This window comes from Apteryx rowi, unplaced genomic scaffold, assembly GCF_003343035.1.
Source record: "Apteryx rowi isolate R43461 unplaced genomic scaffold, aptRow1 scaffold_490, whole genome shotgun sequence".
Lineage (NCBI taxonomy): Eukaryota > Metazoa > Chordata > Aves > Apterygiformes > Apterygidae > Apteryx > Apteryx rowi.
The window spans coordinates 344,139-370,335 of NW_020450750.1; the positions used below are offsets into that span (position 1 = coordinate 344,139).

The window sequence follows — 26,197 nt, forward strand, 5'->3', positions numbered from 1 at the left end:
GGGCCCCTGCTCTCCGGGGCGCGCTGCCGCGGCGCCCTCCCGCCTCATGCCGCAGGAATGCGCCGAGGTATGCGCCAGTTTCCAGAAGTGGATCCCCTTCCCTGCTGGAGCAGAGGAGCGCATATATCATCCGGTGGCAGCAGTCCACCTTCCCTGCAGTTTCGTAACCGCTTACGAGGGTAAATTGAGAGTTGGGAACAGCCCTCTATTAAGTAGCAGATCGAGGAGAGACTCTTCCCACTTGGAGAAGGCAAGTCTTCCCAGACGGACCTTCGCGTTGGGAGCTACCGTAACCGAGGCGTCTCCTCCGCTCTCAGCTGTTGCCGCTGCTTCTGCGCCTCCGCCGCCGCCGCTGCTACTCGCCGCCGCCTCCACAAGGTGCCCCCGGAGCTTCATCCTTTCTCCTCCTCCCTCCGTCCAGGTCCGCTGGAGCCGCCGCCGCAGGAGCTGCCCCGCCGCCGCCCCCGGCACCCTGCCGCCGCCCCCAAGGTCTGTGCGAGCCCAGCAGCGGGGCCCTGCCCCGCTCCGCGCTGCGCCCTCCCGCCGTGCCCGCTGCACCGCGTACGCGGAGAGATGCGCGCGAGGTCGCGATTAGTAGCGCTGGACTGAAGGCTGACACAGGAGGGGGGGGCAAAGGCGCATGTGCGTGTGTGTGTGCGTGTGTGTGCGAGTGTGTATGCAGCCGTCGGGCACGGCGGTGGCAGGTGTCCGCGCAGACCCGCGCGGGAGCCGCGTCTTGCCCGCGCAAGCCTCGGCCGCTGCGGAGGGAGCCCAGCGGCGGCAGCCAGCGAGGGTGCTAGCGCTGGTCCTCCGGCAGGAGCGCTCTCTCCCCCTCCCCTGGGTCTGTGCAGCTCCTTGTCAGTTCTTTCTTCTGTTTCCCATTTTTATGGCTTTGACAGCTAGTGGGTTTTTCTTGTTTTTTTTTTTTTAGGTTATTTTTTTTCCTTCTTGAAAGTGGTAAATGTCGCTCGCTGCACGGTTTGGAATTGCGTTGAGTAATTTTTGTGGTTGGAATTAGTGTGAGATGGACTGGTACTGGTGAAAGCACGCTTTTTTTTTTTTTTTTTTAAAGTGGTCGCTTAAGATTAAAGGTAAAACCTTTAGTCCTGCTACAAAGTCTGCTTTGTCCCAGTACAGCCAGGAGCAGACATTTCGTCCGCCACCTCTAGGCATTCTTTCAAACACACAAGTTTGAGAAAAGAAAACGAAGGGTGGGCTAGGCGGTCAAACGCATGTTTTGGCTGAGAAATTTTATTTCAGAAAAGAAAAAATATATATCAGGAATGGCAGTCTTGCAGCAGGAACAAAGAATGAAGTTCTAGATGCTTTTGCGCGATGGTTCATTTCTGGTGCTCTTCAAAAGGATCAAAAGATGGCACTCCAAGCCCACACAACGTTTCCGGGACAAAAGTCCTTTTAAACACAGTTTAAAAGATCGGTGAGCTCGCTGCAGAATGTTTTAAAGTGAATGTGCTCGGGGCTTGCCGTTTCCCACGCGGAGCAGTGAAAGGATTTTGGAGCTCTCAAGGACCATTTAATATTAATTTCGGTCCTTCTTATGTTAGAGACAGGGGCTCATTACGGTCAATATCGCACTTCTTTTTACCTGCGGGAGGTATCATTGAACGGAAACCATAGCTCAGTTTTTCCGTGGGCTCTTGGTAATTTTACTCATTGTAAGGCAGTTGACTAGGGCGACCGTATGCAGCAGTGCGGCGGAAGCCTGTGAACTTCGGTGCCAGTAGCTGGGAAGGGTATTCTTGGATCTCGATAACGTCTACCCACTAAATGGGCTTTGCTGTTTAGTTCCACAGATGGCAGGAAAATATATTCCTCTTCAGCTGTTTCTGTGGACCAGTGATTTATGCATTTTTCTCCTTTTGTTTTGCTTTTGGCACCTTCCCGATAAAATCTGTTGCCTAATTGCTTGTGGAATTCCCTTTCCTCCAGCCTAATTATGATATATGATGTATTTATTACTTTATTCAAACAAATCACCCCTTTCCTACTTACTGAGATTCAAAAAAAAAAAAAAACCCAACACTTTTATGTGTATGTAATGAGAGCCGTACATATTAGCTCTCAGACAAAAATTCGTATGGAAGTTTTACTGGAGTATTTTGTTGTGACTTTAAGCATACAGAGTTATAAAGGTACTGGTGCTTGCAATTAGGAATCACTAAATCGGCCTAATTTCCACCTGTTCTGCTAGGCAACTTGCAGTGATCGCGAGACTCATTCTGCCTACTTTTTATGGTGTATTTTAAAAGTATTTTCTCTCAGAATGTGTAAATGAATTATCAGATGTTGAAACATCGTGGCTAGGCAGACGTTTCAGGTTTCGGTTGTGTGTTACACACACTTCTGCAAAATCTATTTCAGACCTTCAAGAAATGAAGAATTGCACATTCGTAAACAGAACCCCTCAAAAAAAAAAGTTTTACTGCAGTTTCCAAACTGCCTTGAGACCACTAAAACACAACTAAGTGCTTCAACAGTTTTGAAAAAGGAGCCGAATGAAATGCCCAGCTGAAAGAGCGATCTGGTGGCTTCGGGGCCGCAGCGACCCCCGGAGGAGCCGCCGCGGCGCCCGGCGCTGCAGGCGCGGAGCGGGGCGGGCAGCCGCGGGCCATCGGCGCCGCGCCAGGGACAAAAGGCGCGTTATTGCGAGGCTAGACTCCGCGGTTAGTCACGGCGCTCTGCCGTGGTTTTGGACGGCTTTCAAGTCGAGAGGTTTCAACCTGGTCCCGTGGGTGGGTGCGGGGGACGACGACAAGGGAATAAAGTGGCGGCCGCAGCTCTCCGTTTTTATGTTTCATGAATACACCCACGCCACCTCTAACCCGTGCGTCTTGTCTCCTTCTTTCTTCCTTTCTCTTTCCTTCCCCCCCCCTCCCCAGGGCTGCAGATTCATTCATGTCGCTGTGATCCGGCAGCGCAGAGATGAAGACGGAGCTGTGCGCGGCGCTGGCTGCCCTGTGCGCGGCCGCCCTCCTCTCCCGCGTAGAGGCTGAAGGTAACCTCTGCCCCCCTGCCCCCTCGCGTTGGTGGCGAGCAAGCCTCCCGGCCGGCCTCCAGTCGCCCCCTCCCTCCCTCCCTCTCTCTCCTTTTTTTGCGTGTAGCTCCTGCACTTTCTCTCCTTTCCTTCAGAGAAACACTTCTCCTTCCTTGCCCAGCTCCTTCTGCGCTCTGCTCCTTCCAGCTAGGCAGCCAAACCGCAGCTCCCTCTCCTCTCTCTGTCTCTCTGGTGTGCTGTCCACACCACCCCCGCAGCCAGGAGGCGGGCTGCGCGCCCCGGCGCGGCCCCGCGCAGCGCCCGCGCCCGCGGAGCAGCCCGCCGCCGCCACCTTCCGCACCGCGGCCCCGCCGGCTCTGAAGGGCGCTGTAGAGCCGCATTTGGTTTTAGTCGATTCAGAGGGGAAAAACCCGCGCACGCACACACTAAACAACCCAAAGCTCTGAAATAAAATGCTCCCACAGAGTCCGGCTCTCTGCGCCTGTGTGGTTTGTTCGGGCCGGCCCGGAGGGGAGGTGTCGCCCCCCGGGGCCTGGGTGGGGGCGGCCCTGGGGGCCACCGCCATGCTGGGGCACCCCGCAGGTCTGGCCCCTGGGGACCCGCTCCCCAGCACGCTGCCCTGAGCCCCCAGAGCCGCCGTCACTGGGCTCCGGCACGCGTGTGGCACCTTTTCTTCTTCTTCTTCTTCTTCTTCTTCTTCTTCTTCCCGCGGGGCCCTGGCCCAGCCTTGCCGGAGGTGCAGGTCCCCGGCAGCATCCTGCCTCCTGCTGCGGGGACAAAGCGCGGGAGAGAGCCGTGGGGCCGGATGGTGGAGCCCGCCATGCGGCACGGCGCCCGCCGTGGTGCGGCTCGACATGACCTGGCCCCTGAGCATTTGCCTCCCTGATGGATTGGCAGCAAGTATGAGGGTGACCTTGTTTATCTTCTTATGTGTGAGCTGAATGGCTGTAGTAGTAATAGTATTTTTGTTAACAGTGTGTGCCAGGAAAAAAAAAAAGCCATGAGGCCCATCTTCATGGCCTGCTCTGCAATGACTATATATGACCTTTGGGGCCCGACTCCATATTAGGGTTAATCAAACCTTTGTGTTTGAACTCCCCCAGATATTTTGGTAAAAGCAGAAGCCAGTTTCTGATAATTTGGCTTTTCCCTTCCTTCTCTTTCTGTGTTGGATTGAAGCAAGTTGTCTGATGATGGCCTGCTGGGTTCCTCTCTGTGTCTGGATGTGGTAGCCTTGGCTCATGGCTGCTAAAAGCACAGTGTCTAAGAAGCTCCTCTGGGGTATTTCCTCCCACAGCAGCAGGACTTGCTTGGGGCACACAGACTTAAAGGAGATTGGCTTTCTGGAAACTATGACTTTCTCCTAGTAGTATTAACATCTGGTCGCCCTAGGAGAGAATCAGCCTGCTGCCTCCCCTCTCACGCTACGTTGTTGTTGGCTTAAGAACCAGAAAGGTCATTTAAAGTCATTTCAGAGTTGCATTTGAAATGCAGGACCACTGCTCTGGAGAAAGCTGAAAAAATACATGGTTTTGAGGGAAGAGGAGGGTGAGTGTATTTGTGCATTCTTCCCCATTTTAGGAAAGATCTCATTCAGAGCTAGTCATGTTGCTGTTGTCCTGCTCCATTGTTTACATTTATGAAGTGGGTTGTTTCAAAATATAAGGGAGAATGTTTAAATTAGCTGTAGTGTGGACTAAAATAGTAATAGTTTGAGTTATTGAAAGCTAGAAAAATATGTTTGGAGAAGCAGACAGTTATATTGTAATAGGGAAACCAGCTGCATTACCAGTCAAGCTGTGCAAGTTTGTTTAATTCTGATTTTGAGGTGTGGGCCATTGTTAAGCAAAAGAATAGGTAAAGCCTGATCTTGTGAGTTGTAGAGCAGTTGTCAATTCAGAAATTTGTATTAAATGAAATGCATAATCTACAGCAGTCAGCTTTCTAAAATAAACTTTTCATAACTCAAGAGTTTTGAAGAGCAGAAAAGCATCTCAAGAAGGACGTGCAGTGAGAAATAGTGGTGCTGAAAATGGGATATCAAAACTAGGAGTACCTTAGGATTTACTCTTGCAAAAACTACTTTTATAGAGCTTTTTGCAGGGTACTTTTTGTTTGCACTAAACTGGCCGTCCTTCTGTACTGTTTTAAGTTTGTGCTTCAATTTTGAATCGTTTTGTACATTGCATATTGTATCTTACTTTAGTTCTGGTCTCATTACGACTTTATACCTGTCTGCTGAACTGAGGTTCTCCTGTGGACGTTTGTCCCTTTAGTCTATTCCTCCAAATTTCACCTCATGTTGTGGCACAATCCTTTCCCCACCGTTCCTGTCTCAGGCTGCCAGTGCCAAAACAGTTGTATGACTGGTGTTTCTTTAGTGCATTTATTTTCTCCTTCCTTTATTTTTGTGGCTCTCCCCATGGTTTTCAACAGAGATGCAGTTTGAATTTTGTTTCCCTGAGATACAGGTAGGCACTTGGTGATGAAAAAGATGAAAAAGGGAGAGGAGGAAGAGGCAGGCGACCATTTGATGTGACCATTTGTTGTAGGTGTGGGCTGGGGAGGTGGAGTGAAGGCAAAGGGAGGGAAGAACATAGTTTTTCTGTTTTTCTGCTCTCCTCCAGCCTTTATTTTTCAGTCTCCCCTGGGAGTAGGTCTGATACTGGTGCGCACAGATTTCTAAATACTCCAGAATGAAACTGTTTTTTCATCAGTATCACAGGTGCTCTGTGGTCCTTTGTGAGAGCAGTGCTCTGTTGCTGTTGGCAGGGTAGTGAGCTGCAGTAATGGCGATAGAGCTTTCCTACAGAAATAATCCAATGGAAGGGTTTATATTTGGATGTTTACTGTTGCAGTAGAGGGGGTAAAACCAACTAAAGTCTAAATACTTTCCTGGTATTTCACTGGGGAAGTTGTTTGTTCACCCTGGACAAGGAAGCCCATTCAGTTTTCAGGCTCTGCATTTTGCTCTTTTCTTTTACGGTGAAATTCTACTTTTTCTATTTTGCTATCCTTCTGACTTCTCTGCTCGCAGCTTTAACTTCTTGTGTATGATGCTATAGTTTATCATCTGTTTGTTTCTTGTCTCTTTAGTCCAGCACTGTAATACTCCAGTGCATTCTGCGTATATCTTTGTGTCAAGCATATTCTTTTTTGTCACAATTTATTTTCCATCTGTGATCGCAAAGAGCAAGGGGAAATCTATGTCCTTCAGACAGATAAGAATGCTTTCATTTTTTAGTCATAGTTAAGCCAAGTAGATTGGTATGTGAATAACCTGTTAGTTATGACCTCAAGGTAATGCTGTTATGGTATCGTGGCTTATGTAGTGTATTGTATTTGGTAATACAGAGGGGTTTTCAGAAGCCCAAAAAAGGAATGAGATCGTTGGTCCTGAGTGACTTTTAGGCTTTCCTTTGTGCCTCTAAAATTTCTTTCCATGGTATTTTAATTAGTAACACATTATATTTCTGATCCCACTGAACATTTGAAAGTTCTGAGTCTTCAGCTTTTTAGGAACTGATTCAGACCTAGAAAAGTCTCTTTTCTAGACTGGAGATAGAGGAGAGCATCACTGAGCAAGGTACTTGACCTGTGTGTACTTTAAGGCCTCATGTAGAAAAAAAGGTTTGTCAAATAAAAAATCTGTCTCCAAGACATACAGAACAGTATGTGACAAATAATTGCAGCACTGCAGTTACAGAGGATTAAAAAGTTTTTCATGTGTTGAATGCATTAATTTTCATAGACTAAATGGTTCAGAGATGATCCAGGATGGCTGAAACTTTTCAAGTTATTCACCTATGGCTTTGGATCTGGTTGGTGGGACCTTTATTCCATTAGCAGTTGATATCTGATCTCTGTCTTTTGAGAAATCGGTTGCTGATTTCCAGGTTCATAAAGAGAGATTAACTGCCTTACAGAATCTAGTAGATTTAAGTGTAAAAGTACAGTATGTATATTCATGAAGGTGACTTGTAACTCCCTATTTTTCCTACTGCTAATTAGAAGCAAAGTGTATGTGTGTGTGWGTGCGTGTATAGAGACACATATGCACRTACATGCATATATATGCAAAAACATGCCTAACATTCTGTAAATATTCATGCATGCAGTATGTGCATATATATACAATTGTGTTGTTACATATTTTTTGATAAACATATTAAAAATGAAATGTTTTCAAAGTATACTCATGTGAGTTATCTTGTGTTTTAAAGAAATTTTATATACATATATAAAATTAAAAAAATGCAAACATACAGATGACATTGTTTTTGTGTTGTGATTGGCAATGAATATCTAACACAGCTGAGAAGCTGCTCTTTATTATGTTGCTGGGTTGCAACTCATTCTTCCTCCCATTCAGATTGGCAACACTGACTTCAAAGGAGCTTGACTGGGATGATCATATAGTTAGTTACTTGTTTCCACACAAATTCATGCCATATATCAAGAAAAGAATAAATGTGGAATATTGGTATCTCTCAGCCTCAGCTGGGCATATCTCAGTGAGGCCAAGAGTAGGCTTATCCTTCAACTTCTGTGGCCTGCTAACATGTTAATTTACTTACTAATTATAGTTATTTTTTTTCCAGTGATGGAATTACAGATTTTGTTTCACATAGGGATTGTGGATGGCAGCTACTTCCAAATTATATAATTTTAAATCTGATTTTAGATTTAAATTGCTTGATCTCCTGATTATGTTTTTCATCTATCTTATTAGATATTCATTGAGATCCTGAAGCAGTCACATTGTGTTATCTGTAAAAAGCTGTAGACTTTTATACATTAGGTTTGTATTACCAGTTAAGTAATACAAGCTAGAATAAGACGTACATAAGAAAAATACCTTGCTCTATATTTTTTGTTTCAGAAAATATACTGCTATTATATATGTATATAATGCAAAGAGTGGCAATGAATTAAGTATATTATGTCTGTTTTTCTTTCTTTTGTGATATATGAGGTAGGATATACAATGAAGGAAGTTATCTTATGGTAGTTCTAAAAGTGGTGGAAGTTGGCGTTATGGAAATGTTAGATACTGATAATGTCATACAGCATCATACAGCATTTTTTTGCTTCACTGGAAGCATGTAGGGGAGCCATACATTTCTGTGCATCATAAGTGAATTCAGTGACTTCTGTGCCTGACTTAGCTTGGTCTATGTCCAGGTATGGAGTTCCATGACTTAAGGAAGTAAACGTGGTTTGAAATCCATTCTCTATCATCACTCCTAAGCAAAATGTGCATTTCTTTTCTTCCCTTCTCCCCAGCATTTTAACTCGCTAGCCCCTATTTTAATGCTTATGGGAATACTATAATACCACCACATGTTATAGTCATGATCCTACACCTTGACAAGTCAATGAAAGGTTGGTCATTGATTTTGATGGACACAGGATCAAGATGATCAACACTGTCTCTACACTGTAAGCGTATGTGCAACCTCACTTGCGTGAGTAGCCTTCCATCAAGATTGCTTGCTTGAGTAAAGCTGTGATCATACTTAAGCCTTTGTAGAAAGAGAGTTTTAAGGCTTGTGCCTTTAAATGGGACAAACTCCCATCATTACCAGGGCATTTTGTTCATAGAAGTCTGGTCTGCATCCATATCGCAGCTATATTACTTTTCCAGTGGTACATTCCCTTGCAGAAGAAGAATTTTAATAAGGCCAAGTAACAGTTGCCCTGTTTGATTCTCACAATAAGATTTTTATCATCTAAATATTTTGCTATACTTTGGATTGACTTAACACGCTCAGTCATGTGACCATAGTTTGGTCTTGATCCTGCAGCCAGTTTCACATGGGTGAAACCTGGTCCATGTGAAGGTTCATGGCTGTTTGTGAGGTTCTGTATGAGTATCAAAAGCTCACGGGCCAGAGAAATCTTTTATCACCTGAGTAGCATTCATCCAGAAGACATTTTCATGACATTGGATCCAAACCTGCTTTTTTCACTCGGGCAAAGTTCCTTTTGGGAATTCAATGGGAGAAACATTTAGTGCTTCAGTTTGATAAGCTGCAAGATGAGAATGAATGGATTTAAACTGCAGCGATGAAGATTCAGGTTACGTATCAGGAATGAGTATCTTTATGATGATAGAGGAAGTGAGTCATTGGAGTAGATCCTAGGGGAAGCCGGCYGACTTTCCCACAGTGGAGGTCTTTAAGAATGATTTGAGCAAACATGTCAGGAGTGACATGGGATGGCTGATCTTGTCTTGGTCATGGGATGGACTAGGGGACTTCTAAGGTCCTCCACAACACTGTTGTTCTATAAGGCTATGAATACGTGGATGAAAGGATACATTAATTATATATCGATGTACTATTCTTTCTAACTGCCAAGATCCACATTTGAATTTTCATAAAATGGATTAAAATCCTTTAAAATGTTAAAGACTTTTCCTCACAGTCAGTTTTTCAGTTTATCTGGAATCCGGTCATTTGGATATCAACAAGTTGGGCTGCTGCTGTCCTTCAGCAGTTAAAGCCTAAAGTCTCTGCTGCAACAGGTCAATTTACTTGCAAGGTTGGTGGCGCTATTTTTTCCATGTACTGAATTTTTTTTAAAGCATGCTCAGGTCAGTTGTCTCTGCCTTTGCATTAAATTTGTCCTGAGCCATTGCTACTGAAACAATATTTTATAATGATATTCTTAGTACCTAGATGTATTTTACTATTAACACCTGTTGCATGACTTTGATACTAAGTAACTACCTTGCTTTCTCTAGCAATGTGATTATAGTAAACAGAATGATGAATGAACTGTGCATGCAGGTTAATGGTCTAATCTCACTGCCTGTGTATGGACAATAGGAAAAATAACATTTGCTCCAATACTAGCCTATCTGTTGTATCAGTATTACAAAGCCATATTATCCTAGGTTTGGAAATGACAGTAAATTAAAAGCGAAAAGAATGCCTACACAAAATATTTCATTTTCAATTTTTTGAGCTCAGTATTACTTATTGTATTTGTACAGTGTCTTATCGTAAGTACACATTCTAGCATTTGTTTCTTTATCTGCTCTTTAAATTATGTTAAAAAACAAAGCAACCAATTGTATCTGAGATTTGATGGAGATCTTCCATGAAGCAGAGAAGATCTGACTATTAAAAATGCCTGCAAAACAGTCTAAAGTAGTTAAGGAAAGTATGGCTGAATCTAATCTTACTTTGTAGACCTATTTAAACAGTAATATATAATACACCTACCATGCACTGACAGTGAGTCAGTAAAAAAATGCATGAATAAGCATGACAATTTTACAAAGAGAATATCATTATAAAATATTTATGAAACGTCTTTGTGCAATGAACCTTGTACATGGAGGCTTTTGTCCATCGTGGGAAGCTAAAAAAATAATAATCAACATTTTCTGTACATATGCATGATGCTGCAAAATAGCGTATGTAAACTATTTCTTTCTGTACTGTTCAGTTACTTCTGTCATCAGCTCCTACAAGTTTTATTTGCAGTCATTTGTTCAGATCACTGGTGCCATCTTTGCTGTTTTCTATAAATTCTGTGAATAAATGTCCATAAATATACTTTGATGTTGTCTTTTCATAATTAACCATTGTGTTGTATGGAACCATACTGGCATTTTATGTTAAAATGCCACTACTAGTATGGGTACACCTGCTGCAAAGGGAACATGAAAACAAGTTTACACCTTGGAAATTGTACGGCAATTTGGTGTAAACAGGTCGAATCTTGCTTTTATGAATTTTTGCATCAGCTCAAATATTTCCACAAATTGCAACCATTACTTTGTATTAACCCCTTAATTCCTGAGCTCTTTGCAGCCATAAGCAAAGTATGTCACTTTAGTGGCTTCTAGGAACAAAGGGGTGGAGCTCTCAGCATTTTGAAATAAAATGATACATCAATATATCATTATTACTGATATACATTTTACATGTATATTCGTATCTAGACCCCAATAGAAATTGTTTCACTTAACATTAAGTGCTCAATCATTCTCTGTATTCTTAAAAATATTTTTTCTCTGCCAAGTTTCTAGATTCAGTGAAATATAATTGATAAGAAATATGACTATGCAGAGACTTAAAAAGCTGATCAATCCTTTGCTGTCTAATTAAGAAGAGTACTGTGTTCTCAGTGTTCTTAATGATCTCATGGTGTTGTAAGCAGGTTGTGATTGGCATGCTTGTATGAATTGCACCCAGCATGTACCAAAACTCCTTTAATTGTTATGTGAAACGTTTGCATATGTGGTGATTATCTGTGAACTCATTGTACATGTATCCAAATGTGTTTTCTATTGTGCTTGATTTTGCTGGCCATTCTTGAATGTCTTGGCAACTCAAGAAACATATGTTCTGTGCTGTCCTCTGTAATGCGTATACTCTTTGATGTTTTGTCATATTTCATCAGCTTTTATTTTACTCTTTTCCAACAACATATCTGTATATTTGTTGGAAACAAATTTATGCAAAGACAATTGTAGTAAGCTTTGCTCAACATTATTTTATTTATTCATTTGCCAAAGCTCGTTCAAATTTTTAAACATCCACCTGGTATAAATCTTTTGCAGTTAATCCACCGTCAGACTTGAATTTTACAATTATAGATGAACATAATGTTCAAATGTCATGGAAAAGGCCACCTGATGCAATAGTGGGTTACAGGATAACGGTGGTCCCTACAAATGGTGAGCTTTATAAAATTCTGTTATATTATTAAATCTTTTAAAAACATAGATTTATTTTTACTTGTATCTAAGTTAGGTGTTAGAACAGATATTCACGTCTTTCTCAGGTTTATTATCGAGTTTGGGTAGCAGCAAAGAGCGTACAGGAGGGAGCTGTGGTTGTTCCAAGTAAAGAGTTTTTCTTACCATAGCTTTTACTCTTTGGGGCTGCAAGTAGTTTTGGATGCTTTTCCATTGGAAGGAACAAGATGGAAGTAGAATCATTTTGTTCCTCCTCTGTGCTCTTTCCTTAAAATTAGGGAATTGTATTGTATTTCACCTTAGTACTTTTCCCAAGGGAAATTTTGCACATCAGGGAAGGAAGCAGTGATGTCACATGTCCTCTGATAATGGCTATGTAAGATATCCATTATTCCATTACACTTAGAGAAATAATCAGTGTAATAGTGATACTGGATCAGAATTGGACCATGATTTGTTTAAGGGTAGCACGTTTTGTATGTGCATTTTGAGTTCCAATTTCCTGGAATTAACTGAACACCTGATTCAGTAATTTTGTTCATTATTGAGAACAGTTTAGTTTGAAGTTTAATATTTCAAAATTCCTGTTTTAAGGAAGAGGAAAGTGTATCATTCTAAAGTTGTCATTGGGTATTTAGATAGATCATTCTCTGTTGCTTTTTTCTTTGATTATGAGAAACTTGTCATTGGTATTACTGGATTGAAACACTGCATTAACTCTTTTATATGTTTATTGCAGATGGTCCTACTAAAGAATTTACTCTTTCACCTAGTACTACCCAGACTGTCTTATCAGATCTTATACCTGATATAGAGTATGTTGTATCAATAGCTTCATATGATGAAAGAGAAGAGAGTCTACCTGTTTTTGGTCAACTGACAAGTAAGTACATGCAATAAGTTAGAAAATCAAATAACACAACTAAGTGGTCATTCATCGAACTTGGCTTCGTTCTAGTTTCCTGACAAAATATTGATATGTACCCAAGCTCTGATCAAATATAGCTGCAAAACCARCTTTTTTTCCTATTAAGTATAATTCCTGGTAGGAGCAAAGATAATTTACAGGAGATAAGGGGAGGCTAACAACCCATATAGAATTCTTTGCAGGAGGCTACCGGTTTTCTTGAACTAGACCTACTTCATATAAACTGCCTCTGCTGAAGTCAAAAGGAAGACTGTCATTGACCTCAGTAAGAAGTTAATCAGTCCAGATTTCTGTGCAGAAAAAAGTTAATTACTTTATCAGATGATATAATATGACACAATATATATGTGTAATAAAATATGGAGTTGAAATTTGTATGGTTTATATTTAATAATTGTAATTTAATCACAGTAGACTATCTTCTGTGGTACATTTTGTTTCTGACTTTGTCTCAGACTTCTCAAACAACCACAGGAAAGTTACTTATGATGAGTTTCCATATGTGTTAGAGAGGGGTAATATTGATATTGCATCCTGGGACATTGTAATTCATTTTCAGGAAAATACTTAGAGATACATAAGCGCAGAGAATTTTTAATTATTACTTTTTTCTTTATTCTGTATTTCCTTGAATATTATGTTGTTAAATCTGCAAGTATAGGTGATGTAGTCATAACTTGCATTTATGTATTCACATTCTGAGACCTGTCAGATTTGTTTGCCTAATTCCTTATACACTTTTCTTCTTGGATGGTAACAAATTTAACCTGTAGTCYCATTTCCTCCATTAATCCTGTCTCTGTTGTGCTTTGTACAGTTCAGACAGGTGGTCCAGGAATACCAGAGGAAAAGAAGGTTGAGACTCAATTACAAAGTAAGATGTTTTGTCTTTCAACTCCTCCAATGTTTTAGATTTAATTGAGGGCTAGCTCCAAAACCCACAAAGCTAAGTGCTGTCCCTGTGTTACTTAGCACAGTTCTGTTAACTTTTAAACTTATCTAAGGCTAAGAAAGCTTGGGAAGGGACTGGAATGGACGGAATTTGTAGCTGCATTGTAGGAATGACATGCAAAGCTGGTACTGAAGCTAGGAATTTCATGTAACTAATCAGCCCCGTGTAACCCCATGCAACCCCATGAGTGTGTCTATCCTATTAACAAGAGGTATTGTGCTGCGGATACAAAGCATTACAGAAGAACCCGTGCAGCTGTTATGGGGAGATAAAGATGGATAGCAGAAATGATAACAAAATGAAATGTTCCTGTAACATCAAACTGTTTCACAAAATTATGTATATGAGTTGTCATCTGCTGTGGGATAACAGATCTTGTGGAATATAGTAAAAGGTGTGTCAAAACTGAGTTTCTAGGTGACAGTTCCCTTTTGGTATTGGCAGCTAAAATGCCTTTATGGGTGTTTGCCTAGGTGAATAGTGCTTTGCCAAGTAAGATATTTCAGATAACAATATCAGTCTGTTCAGTGTCTGCTTGTTTTGGCTTTTATGTACTAAGTTTCTGTCAGACATTTCTCACTGACTTGTAAGCATGCAATTGCTCATCTGTTAACATATATATTTTTTTGTGTTCCAGGATGCTCCATAAGTGCAGTGACAGATTTAGTTTTCCTGGTAGATGGTTCTTGGAGTGTAGGGAGAAATAACTTCAGGTATATTGTGGACTTCATGGTTGCCCTTGTATCAGCTTTTGACATTGGGGAGGAAAAGACAAGGGTTGGAGTTGTTCAGTACAGTTCGGATACAAGAACAGAGTTCAACTTAAATCAGTATTTCAGAAGAAGTGATCTTATTGATGCAATTAAAAGGATACCTTACAAAGGTGGCAATACAATGACAGGTACAAATTTCTCACGTTTGTGTTTATGCAACATTTCATCTTATACTTGAAATTTAATTTAAATCCTGTTTCTTTCATACCTAATAAAACACACCTTGCATTGTTGTTTTTAGGTGAAGCTATTGATTACCTGGTTAAAAACACCTTTACTGAATCTGCTGGAGCAAGAAAAGGCTTTCCCAAAGTAGCAGTTGTCATTACGGATGGAAAAGCTCAAGATGAAGTTGAAATTCCTGCAAGAGAGCTTCGCAACATAGGAGTTGAAGTTTTTTCTTTAGGTACATTGAGATTTCTTAATGCTTGAGTTATTAACATTCCTATAGCAGTAAGTTACACATTTTGCAGACTGTGGTTTTTCAGGTTTGCCTATACCACTCTTTCCATGTTGTATGCCTTGAAGTGGGCCCTTTGCGCTCTTTGGAGTGGAGTGTTCCAGTTGTGTTAAATTGATAGTAATTTTGTAGCTCTTACATGGGGGGTAGAAAGAGACTGGCAGAGACAGTTTGACCCTTGGCATTATTGAGCATACCATGTTAGTCCATAAGTTGAAGATGTAGTATATAAACTCATTTCATTAACTTTTTTTTTTTAGTTTGGTTATTGATAATGACAGAACTGAATTCAGCCCAACTGTACCCCAGGATATTCTGATACTTTAAAAATACAATCACAAATGTCTGTATTTTATGGCCAATTGAAATGTTCCTGTCTACTGCAACTTTTAGGAATCAAAGCAGCAGATGCAAAAGAACTCAAGGTAATTGCATCTCAGCCTTCCCTGAAACATGTTTTCAATGTGGCTAATTTTGATGGAATTACGGATATACAGAATGAAATTATCTTGCAAGTGTGCTCTGGTGTTGATGAACAACTCGGTGAATTGGTTAGTGGAGAAGAAGGTGAGATACTTTATACAGATGTATTTATCGACTTCAGCTTATTCAGATGCATATTTAAGGGAGCTGTCACTACTTTCTTTGCTTTATTTCCGAAGTTCGATCAATCGCCTAATTTAGCCAGTGTAGAAAACAGGTTTCAGCATTGTACAAGTAAATGCAGGAGGACAGAACATGTGACATTGAGTAGATTTYGAATAGCTCCATTATTCCGTAGTTCCTAGGGCAACAAAATGATTTTCAATTATCAGGGTCTCATCCTRTCAGTTTGGACACAGACTTCACTTCTATGGAAAAAATATACCAAAGGGAAAAATCTACTTGGTGAAGGGACAGAAGATGTAATTGGTTAAGAATCAAGAGTGAAAACTGGAGAATGCTGAGAAAACACAGATGTCAAGCTGTATCATTGCAACCTTCTGTCCCTGAAAGATCCTCAGTAACTAGTTCGTCCTTGCCCAAAATGGCAGCAGGGGTGACGTCACTGTCATAGTGCTCTGCCCACATCTGTACGTGTTCACACTGTCTACCATGTTCCTGGAGGTGTAGATTTCACTTCTGCTTGAAACAGTACTAGCACAGGACAGCTTTTCCCCTGGAACTTCTGTGACACTTAGCGGGGGGAACACATGCACTATTTATAGTTCTGATCTCTCCCTGCTGCCCCTTTTGGACTCTCCTGTAATTCAGTTGTGTTTAGTTATACTAAAAATATCTGTGATTTTTAATAAAGAGAAAAAAAATAAGTAAATTTATTTCTGAAAATTTTTTAGAAGTAAAAGTGTGGAAGAAAATCTATTTATAATTGTATTTAATATTTTGATTTCTTTCAGTGGTGGAGCCTCCTTCAAATCTAGTGGCTGCTCAGGTCTCCTCAAAATCTATTAGGATCACTTGGAATCCATCCACAAGCCAAGTAACTGGCTATAGGGTGCAGTTCATTCCAATGATAGCTGGTGGAAAACAACATGCGCTGAATGTGGGGCCTCAGAATACTGCTCTGAATGTAAAAGATCTCTCTCCAGACACAGAGTATCAAATTAATGTTTATGCAATGAAAGGACTGACCCCCAGTGAGCCAGTAACTATAATGGAAAAAACACAACAAGTAAAAGTTCAAGTGGGTGAGTTAGCAACTGCTATATTATTTTCATATTATAATTATAATATTTTCATATTATTTTCATACAGCAGCTTTTTTGCTGTTTAAACCTCTGACGCTTGCTCTAATATCGTACCTAATTCTAAGAAACAAGTTAAAATGGTTTATTTACTTTATAAGTAAGTAGCTGTTATACAGGAACTGCAGATGCAGTTGAAATGTGTTTGCTATTGAATACCTGTTTATGGTGGTGATTCTTTTTCTTTACAGAATGCTCACGTGGTGTGGATGTAAAAGCTGATATTGTGTTTTTAGTGGATGGCTCCTACAGCATTGGTATCGCCAATTTTGTTAAAGTAAGAGCCTTTTTGGAAGTGTTAGCTAAAAGCTTTGAGATATCACCTCGAAAAGTACAGATAAGTCTTGTCCAGTACAGCAGAGATCCCCATATGGAGTTTTCTTTGAACAGATTCAACAGAGTGGAAGATATAATTCAGGCTATTAACACCTTCCCCTACAGAGGTGGATCTACCAACACAGGCAAAGCGATGACATATGTGAGGGAGAAAGTATTTGTTACCAGCAAAGGATCAAGACCAAATGTGCCAAGAGTCATGATTCTTATTACTGATGGAAAATCATCAGATGCTTTTAAAGAACCTGCAGTAAAGCTGAGAGATGCAGATGTAGAAATATTTGCAGTTGGTGTGAAGGATGCAGTGCGTACAGAGTTAGAAGCAATTGCTTCACCTCCTGCTGAAACCCATGTTTACACAGTGGAAGATTTTGATGCTTTCCAAAGAATATCGTTTGAACTTACACAGTCTGTCTGCCTACGGATTGAACAAGAACTGGCTGCTATAAGGAAAAAATGTAAGTAACTACTATTAGTTAGAGAAATACAAAAAATACAAAGAAAATAATCGGGACCAAGTTTTTACTGTTATAGTTACATAAACCAATTGATGTTGATGAAATCGACCATGTATAAATGATAATTTTCATAGCTGGGGATTTGGTTCTCATTTTCAATCCCATTAAAAGCAATGGGGGAAGATTAGTGGAGAAATGGAGATGAAAATATTACTGGAGAAATATTTTTTTCCTCCCCTCTTAGATGTCTAGGAAATTATTAGTGTGTGTTGATCTGGAATGACCTCAGTGGATGTGCTCTGCTTTTACACTGCTGTAAAGGAGATTCAGTTATATCTTGATGAGTAAAATGGTTGCTTACTAGGGTCATTCTCCTTTAGCTGTCCAAAATGAGGTAGCCGAAGCTTGTCTTTTAGAATTTTAAAGGCAATGGAGTAAAGCTGCCACCTCAAGAGGGTAATTTGATTAATTTTTAGGGTGAAGTGAATGGCCCTCTGAAACTGGCCATCTGTCTTCACTGACTGCAGAGACAAGACAATTTTAGACAGCTAATGTGAGGTGAGATTATTCTCATCCTAACTGTAAAGTCTGAAATGAATTAGCACATGAAAGTCTTCAAATGCTTCCAAATATAGTGGAGCTCAATTAATGTTTCATATTTAAAGGATGTCGAGATGACTAGTTTTTGGTCAGCTGAAGTTACTTATGATTAGTTGCACCCTCAGTGTCCCTACTTGCATTTGGTAGAACACTAACACTGAATAGCCTCAGCATTGAAAACCCCACTGTTTAAAAATAAGCCTTTTGTTTCAGGATAGCTTTGAGGAACAAACCAGCAAAGCAGCCTTTGTTTTAGAGGGCTCAAGCAGTCTTAACATCCCCACTGTTAGGCTGACTAGGCCAGCCAAAACAAGCCCAGGATGTCAGGTTTGTGCTGGTGCCTCATGTCAAGTTCCTTGTTTCCTCTTCTAACTCCATTCCTGAAAAAATACTGGGATTCACTTTGTCCTATTCCTAATTTAGCTCTGCAAAAAACCAAGGATTCTTGGTTCCCACTGAGGGCATAATGTTAATGCTGTTCATGGGACATACAAAAGAGAGAAACCAACTTGATTATCAGATTCTAAATTAAATTTTCAGATCTGAAAAGAGCAAATTTTTTAGATGATCTGCTCTCATTTGATCTAGAAATTACTGAGTTGGTGCTTCTACTCATTGCCGTATGATTTGAGACAGCCTAGATATGATCTTCATGAAATTTGATATCTATAAGCAAGTATGGAAAACAACTACTGTTGCATGTACAACAAAATACCTGTTCAGTCAGAGTAAATCAAATAACTGAGGGACATTTTTGGCTTATTTTAGAGATTTTGTGTTAAAGAATATTCTAGCAAGTATGCCTCATCTGTGCGTTTTTATTTCCATACAGCTTACATACCTGCAAAGAATATGGTCTTTTCTGATGTAACATCTGACAGTTTCAAAGTGAGCTGGTCTCCAGCTGGATCTGAGGTTTTGTCTTATCTCATTAAATATAAAGTAGCTGTTGGTGGAGATGAATTCATTGTTTCAGTACCAGCTTCAAGTACTAGCTCAGTTCTCACCAGCTTACTACCTGAGACTACTTATGCAGTCAGTGTGATTGCTGAATATGAAGATGGTGATGGCCCTCYCTTGAATGGAGAGGAAACCACTTTAGAAGGTACGCTTCCCATTATTTGCAGACAAAAAAGTCATGTGTTTAAGTAAGAATTCGCTTACTTGAGAGAATGTGTGCATGTGGAACAACCAGCTAGTGCCGAGAAGCTGTACTGGTATGCAGGGTGAGACTAAACATCACTGTTTTTGAATGTGTTTAGTAAAGATACAAAATTTCAATAATAGGCCAACATTAGATTGTTAAGATTGGATTTTATTTTCCCTAAAAGTTGGCTGGGTGCTGTGTTTCTCTGCAGTAGCCTCTTTTCTAATTAAGTGTGGCACTGTAAATAATAAATTCACTGGCATGTATTAATATACATTTAATAATTGAGTCTCACACAGGAATGCATGTTGACTTTAATACATTTAAAGTCAAGCATGTACCTTTGTGGTTTGCTGTATCTACATCTGTAACTTATATTAATAGAAATTCTGTTTCTATATACCATAGCCTTAAAGGGGGCTTAGTTTTTAGTCAGCTGTTTCTCGTCAGAACTTCATGGGTCCAATCCTATAACTCTTACTGATTCAAAACTTATGCTGATGCCAGCTGGAGTTTATGTGAGCAATGCCTGTAARTTTAAGCGTGGTAGCAGGACTCTTTCTTGATAGAGTTGCCAAGATGCACTTCTGCTGATTTAAAAGAGAAGGGTCACAGTAAATTTGATTTTCTAGTTTGGATAGTAGTTGGATACTCAGACCAGTCCAATTCATGCTTTTTTTATTATCAGTCCATTCTTTTTCATTATTCCGTGCTGTCATTTTTGACCTTTAGTGATGTAAATGATTCCAGGGAAGCAAAAGAAACAGCATGGAAATTTGTTAATTGCACTTCCCTCTTAGGATTGATAAAAATACACTTTTATAAAATAGCTTAGTTTGGATGGTAACTCTGGAAGATAAAGGTTTTGCTGGTGGTACGCATATTTCCATGACTGCATCAGTCAGAATGTTTTTGCCCCACATAACTTTCCCTTAGGAAAACAGATAAAATCTTGGCTGATAGAATATGTAGCTTGTAAGTGTAAGGCACAGGAGAAGGAACAGCTTTAATAAAATTAATCAGTGTTCCTATATTTTAACTGCTACCACATTAAATAAYTGTCAGCATCTTGATCAATCAAGATTTCATCAATCCAAATGTGTCTGAGACGACCAACTTCTTCTAAAATCATGTAAATGTCAGCATGTTTCCATGCAGATCTGGCTAACAATTTGGGTGAGACAGCCTTCTTGACAGCTAACTTTAGCTTTAGGCTTTTGAAGAGTTCAAAAACCAGTATTATGATTGTGATCAGTGGACAACAAAGTTCTTTTCTTTAAAACGGGGATTATTAATTGCTCCACTCTTAACAGGTCTGTAACTGAACACCAAAGAACAATATTTCTGGCATATGATTTTCCAACTTAATTATACTTTATGTAAATAGGAACTATGAAAACCAAAACTTTTTTTGCCTAAATGATAATGCTACTTACTTCAAGACAATTTGTAATACTTTTGATTTTGATGTATATGGGAGGAGTTAAATCCTGCTTCAGTGTGCCCGTTGAGTTCATGTGAAATGACCTGACCTGTAGCTATATTTTTTGTCAAGGAGCAGGTTAGGTTAAATGGTACACTATAAATTTTTTGTATGCTCTGGGATAACAAGCTATTTCTTGTCTTTAAGGTGGAGACTTTATTCAGAATTCTTTTTTAAACTCACACTGCAATGAATGTATTTTGGTTGGGAAAATTTAACTTAAAGAAAAGAAATTACTTTGGAAAGTTTTTTTTCCTTTTGTGTTTACCTTAGCTGTTTCTTTAAAATTGGAGGGTTGCCTGTGTGCAGTCAGATGCATCTGATGACTGTTTATAAATGGAGATGGTGCAGGAGCAAATGGCCACAACAGTGAAACCTATAAGATTTTCTGTGTTAAGATATTTCCTCACAGGGTGCCCAGAAGTCCCTTATACAGTTCAGTTCTACTGTTACTGTTAAACAATATCAGACTATCTGAGTTGCAGAAGTGATTGTATAAACTGCGATTAATGTACTTTTGGGGACGACTTTGTTACATTGCTGCTTGTAACTCTGGCTTTAAATGTTCAGAAATGACTAATGGTTTGACTTTACTTTAAAAACAGTGGGAGGGCAGAATGATTTCCACCCCATGCCTGGCAACCAAACCCACAGAAGGTATTTATTGTTGGCCATCCAGAATCTGACACTGCAGAAGTACAAGTCACTTTTTACAGTGTCAGCTGTGGTTTTGGTAATAGGATGAGCTCATGGAATGGTTAGAGTGGCTTCACTTCACATACTGCTTGATCAAAGGCAAATATTTACGAATTATATATGTGTATTTTTTGTAGTTAAAGGTGCTCCTCGAAACCTAAAGATAACAGATGAAACTACTGACAGCTTTATAGTTAGCTGGACTCCAGCTCCAGGGAATGTTCTGCGGTACAGGCTTGTGTATAGACCGCTTACTGGAGGAGAAAGGAGACAAGTGACTGTCTCAGCAAATGAAAGATCAACTGCTCTGCAGAACTTGATCCCAGATACAAGATACGAAGTGTCTGTTATTCCTGAGTATCAGTCTGGGCCTGGGAATTCGCTGAATGGATATGCAAAAACTGATGAAGGTACATGATTGATGCTGTGAATGTAGTATGCTTGAGAAGAACTCCCTGCATGTTGACATAGTCATACTGAAAAGAGAATGACCCATATAGAGTCTTTTTTTGGCCTTATGCATTACCACAGCTGAACAGGGAATTACAAAATTAGTCAAGCCTAACTGAGAGGTAGTTTAATACAATGTAATTTATTAGAACTGTTATGCTTCCCTTTTCAGTATAGTATATTGAACCTCCAACAACTAATATGGCAAGCTAACTTGGATAATGAATCTGCCATTATGTTTAATTAATTGTCCTCATGGTTCTTCATATTGTCCATGTTATATATTATGTATCTTTTAGCAAGTTCAGGCCCAGTTTGCACTTTATTCTGAGTGGGAAGCAAGGAATGAATGACATGTTTAATTTACTAAAGTTATCACTGTAGTTTTAGCTTTTGCTTAGACAGAAAACATATGATCTTCTAATAGGGTATTATACCATCAAAGGAAACTAATAGCCAAAGTGATTCCTTTAAAAAGTATAATACCATAGTACAAGTCACTGTAGGATCCGCAGGGCATGGACCATAGTTTATTCACTGCTTGCATTTCATCATGGGCAATTGTGACCTGTTTTTGACTGGAAGCCACTGTAATACAAATAATAAAAACAACCTATGCACAAAATCAGCCTCAAGGTTCAAAGCTTCAAGGTTTCCCTGTGATACAAAAGATAGTATGTCTGAGTGGTACTTTAAAGTTTTCCCAGCGCTGCTGAGGCTTCTCATCAAGACCTGAATGTGAACTATTACTGAAGAATTTAATTTCTTTCTTTTACTCTGCTGTATATTTGTTGTCATGATATATAGATGCCCTCTTAAAATTCCAAAGCCTTCCAATAGAAGATGTGCATGGACATTTGTAGAACTGCATAGCCTTTCTTCATCTGTCTTTTTAAGTCTGTTTAAAAAAAAAAAAGTATAACTCATTACATTGTATATGTGTACATATACCTCTGTCTGTTCACCCAGATAACAGATATAATAACTTTTAAAGCCTAATGGCTTTTAACCTATTTAGCCATTTTCTGCTACATTTGACAGAGGGGCAGTGGTCTTCAAGAGGCGAATTTTAAACATTTGTTAAATTAGCCAATTAAGTTGAAAAATCTCATCCTTCATAGATGAGAAGTGCATAATGTGTGCTAATGCCTTATTAAAAGAGAAAGGAAATCCATAGAGTGCAGAGACATTATGAATGTCCTGACCACTGGTGAAACTTCATTCAGATTTTAAATGTTATTAGCAATCAGAGAAACTATCATCAAAAAGAACTCCGTGGGAAACCATACTTTGTTAGTTTTACTATATTTTAGTCATTGATGGTCTTTGATTTGATTCTGCAGCCAGTGACTTCAGCATGGGTCTTGGCGTGTTAAAGTTGGGCATGAATTCAGGTGTTAGTATCATCTAAGTGTTCCAGGAGTGAGCCTGTAGTTTTAATAGGAAAAAAAGAGAGAGAAAAAAAAGAACAGAATGACTTTATTGGACATGTTGGCATGAGGAGGAAGGGGGAAGGAATTGTACAATCCTGAATACAGTAAAATTATACTATACTAGTGCTAGTCTGGGCTATTCAGGAATTTTTTTTTCTGCATTAAGTCCTATGATGTAGTAATTTAAAAAATAAACCACTTTATAAAATACCTAGAAGCACTAATTTGCCCTGATCCAGAGAGGACTTTTTAAGAAGCTGATCTCAGGTGATGTGAGTAAAAACTTAATGCTATTAAGTTCTTTTGTTTTGATCTGAGTGCTTAACATGATGAGTGTTTCTTCTTTACCCAGAAGTGGTCATGCCAGTGAAATCAGTAAAGCTTGGCATATTTTTTTAATAAGGAGCACTTGTAGGAGTGGAAAATATGCAATAAAAATTGCTAGCTATTTTAAGCCTGAATACTGCTCCTAGGAATAGCAACAATAAATGAAGATCCTTTTTTTTTTTTTCTCCTACTGGCTGCGTAGTCAAATTAAAAGCAGGATGTATGTCCCTTAATTAATTGCCTTGGCTCAATCCTTGAAGTCCTTATTGAGGCAAAACCAGTGTTGACACAAGTGGCAATAAAAACTGCTGGATGTTGCACTAGACTTTTATGTGTTTTTGTCAGCAGCAGATAAGAGTTTAATGTATTTATTTTTATAACAAAATTAAATTGCTTTTGAATATTGTAAATTCAGAATACATTGCAAAGAAGTTATTTAGTTTTTTCAGTATTTCAGTTCCTCAGCGAAACCTTTTCAAAAATTCCACAGAAAAGGTCTGACAAGATGCTATTTCTGTTACAATGCTAATAATTAAAAAACAAGAAATGAAGCTTACTTCAACTTTTTTTCAACATCTTTTGACATGTGCAGTCCGAGGAAATCCGAGGAATCTAAGAGTTTCTGATGCTACAACATCAACAATGAAGTTGTCTTGGAGTGCTGCTCCTGGCAAAGTGCAGCAGTACTTTATAACGTATACACCAGTTGCAGGAGGGGAAACTAAGGAAGTGACGGTGAAAGGCGACACTAACTCTAAAGTGTTGAGAGGCTTAGACCAAGGAACTAGGTATGCACTGACTGTGTCTGCCTTGTATGCCTCTGGAGCAGGAGACGCCCTTTCTGGAGAAGGAGAAACACTTGAAGGTAATTATTCGTTGTTTCTGTACAGTCATTCATTCATTCGGTTACTGTTTAGGTGCCTTAAAGTGTACTGTCTTCCTGGGATTTCTATAAAAATAAATAAGTGAATGAAAAGTAGGCATAAAGACATTCTCCTGCTCTACAAGGGTTTTCCAAAGTTAATGCCCACCGCAGAAGAGAGTGGGGTCCTCCACTGGCTGTGGAGGGGAATCTAGGCCTCTTGAGAAAGGGTGTTACTACACGCACCCACCCAAAGTGACTGTACTTCCACAGCAGCCTCTGTGAAACATTCTTTCTTATAACTTTCAATTTCTGGATAGTTTTAGTGGCAGATTGTTCTTAGTGTAACGGAGTTAGTTAATGGGGGTTAAAGTATCTTGTCTATTTTAAAACCTGCAGGGTTTCTACTGTACTGAAACTGAAAGGTGTTCAGGGACTGTTTTTGTATTAGAGAAGCAACATGTAGACTAGGCATAGGAGTAATGAAACATATYCTGCTTCTGAATAACAAGAGTAAGAATGTGGAGCTGAGCATTAACAGAACACTGGCAGGAGCATAATACGCACCAGAGATTTTCTTATAAGGATGGGAGGCTGCTGTCATTCTGCCTTCGAGTGGAGAATTTCCCAGACTTCCATGTTGTTGTTGTCTATGAACATTCTCATTGTCATCTGTTAATTGTCAGAGGGTGGGGAAAGCTGCCTGCTAGGCCATGAAAGGAAGAGCCACTGCGCTGACCAGGTATGTACTGCTAAAGTCTCGTGTTCCAGCTTTGTAGGCATGGTGCTTGAAAACGTCTTACAAGTGAACTATGTGGAAATAAAAATCCTCCATTGGCACTAATGGAGTTATGGTAGGGATATACTTGGTTCTTAGTTCGTCCATCAGTTTAACTTTTTGTTTATGACGTAGGTTAAAAAAAAAACAGAAAACCCCTTTTAAATAGAAAATTTTAGAAAGTCAGTATAGTCTTTATGGACTGAATTCATCCCACTAAAATTTGGGTATCTATCTGAATGCTTAAATTTATACCATGGACTCCCTAGGGTTCTTCTGTGATTGATGAAGAGAGGCAGATACCTCCAGGGGGCAGTTAGTCCATCTGAGATCTTATTTTTCCTTTGAAGGAGCATATCTCTGTCCATTGACTATAGAAGGAGCAATTGAGAGTTAGGCACCAAAAACCCCTCACCTAAGTCTCAGACCACAATCCAGTTGACTCACTATCTGTGACAGCTGCACCCTATATGAATGTGTCAGGCACCTCTCAGTTCATGCTGAAAGCTCCCTAACTCCCTAGCTTTCAGTATCCATGTAAGATCCAAAATGCTTCTTTCTTAGGAGAAAATAACCTATTTCCTGCCCAGGACACCACTGAAATCTGAATTTCTGAAGGTGCCTGAATTCTGCCCACGTCCCCCAGAAAAACAGAGGTAGTCAGAATTTACTTAACTTCCCTGTTGGTGGTGGCACTGCCATTTCCTTTTGTATGATACTCTAATAGGTGTATCACTTTTTGGGGAAGGGGGAGCCTATAGATGTAGGCCTTATTCAGTTGGGGACAGCTTGAATCTTTATCTCCACACCCCAGGTGATCCAGTGGATGCTGTCCAAGAGCCTTCTTCACTCTGTGTTGAACCTGAGCCACTGTACATCCAGGAATGCAAAAGTTTTGCTCTCAGAACAAGAACAGGCAAGATGGAGACTTGGGCCTTGCATGGGACTAGATAGGTTTGAGACCAGACCTTGCTTTGTGAAATCTATGTGTTTTACATTAGGCTGCCATTGGGAAAAAGAGGCCTAATAGTAGGTAA

General features: G+C 39.9%; 1 protein-coding gene across 1 annotated transcript in view; it reads left to right on the forward strand.

The window, feature by feature from the left end:
• The first annotated feature begins 459 nt into the window (after nt 1-459).
• COL12A1 (collagen type XII alpha 1 chain) overlaps nt 460-26,197 on the forward strand; it is a 107,453-nt gene continuing 81,715 nt past the window's right edge. Inside the window, exons 1-13 of the mRNA XM_026079032.1 lie at nt 460-489; nt 2,901-3,016; nt 11,595-11,711; nt 12,472-12,615; nt 13,478-13,534; nt 14,250-14,513; nt 14,627-14,791; nt 15,239-15,412; nt 16,243-16,533; nt 16,782-17,384; nt 18,817-19,089; nt 21,448-21,720; nt 24,113-24,385. Coding sequence (XP_025934817.1) covers nt 2,944-3,016; nt 11,595-11,711; nt 12,472-12,615; nt 13,478-13,534; nt 14,250-14,513; nt 14,627-14,791; nt 15,239-15,412; nt 16,243-16,533; nt 16,782-17,384; nt 18,817-19,089; nt 21,448-21,720; nt 24,113-24,385 — 2,707 coding nt within the window. The 5' untranslated portion in view covers nt 460-489; nt 2,901-2,943. The remainder of the gene's footprint in view (nt 490-2,900; nt 3,017-11,594; nt 11,712-12,471; nt 12,616-13,477; nt 13,535-14,249; nt 14,514-14,626; nt 14,792-15,238; nt 15,413-16,242; nt 16,534-16,781; nt 17,385-18,816; nt 19,090-21,447; nt 21,721-24,112; nt 24,386-26,197) is intronic.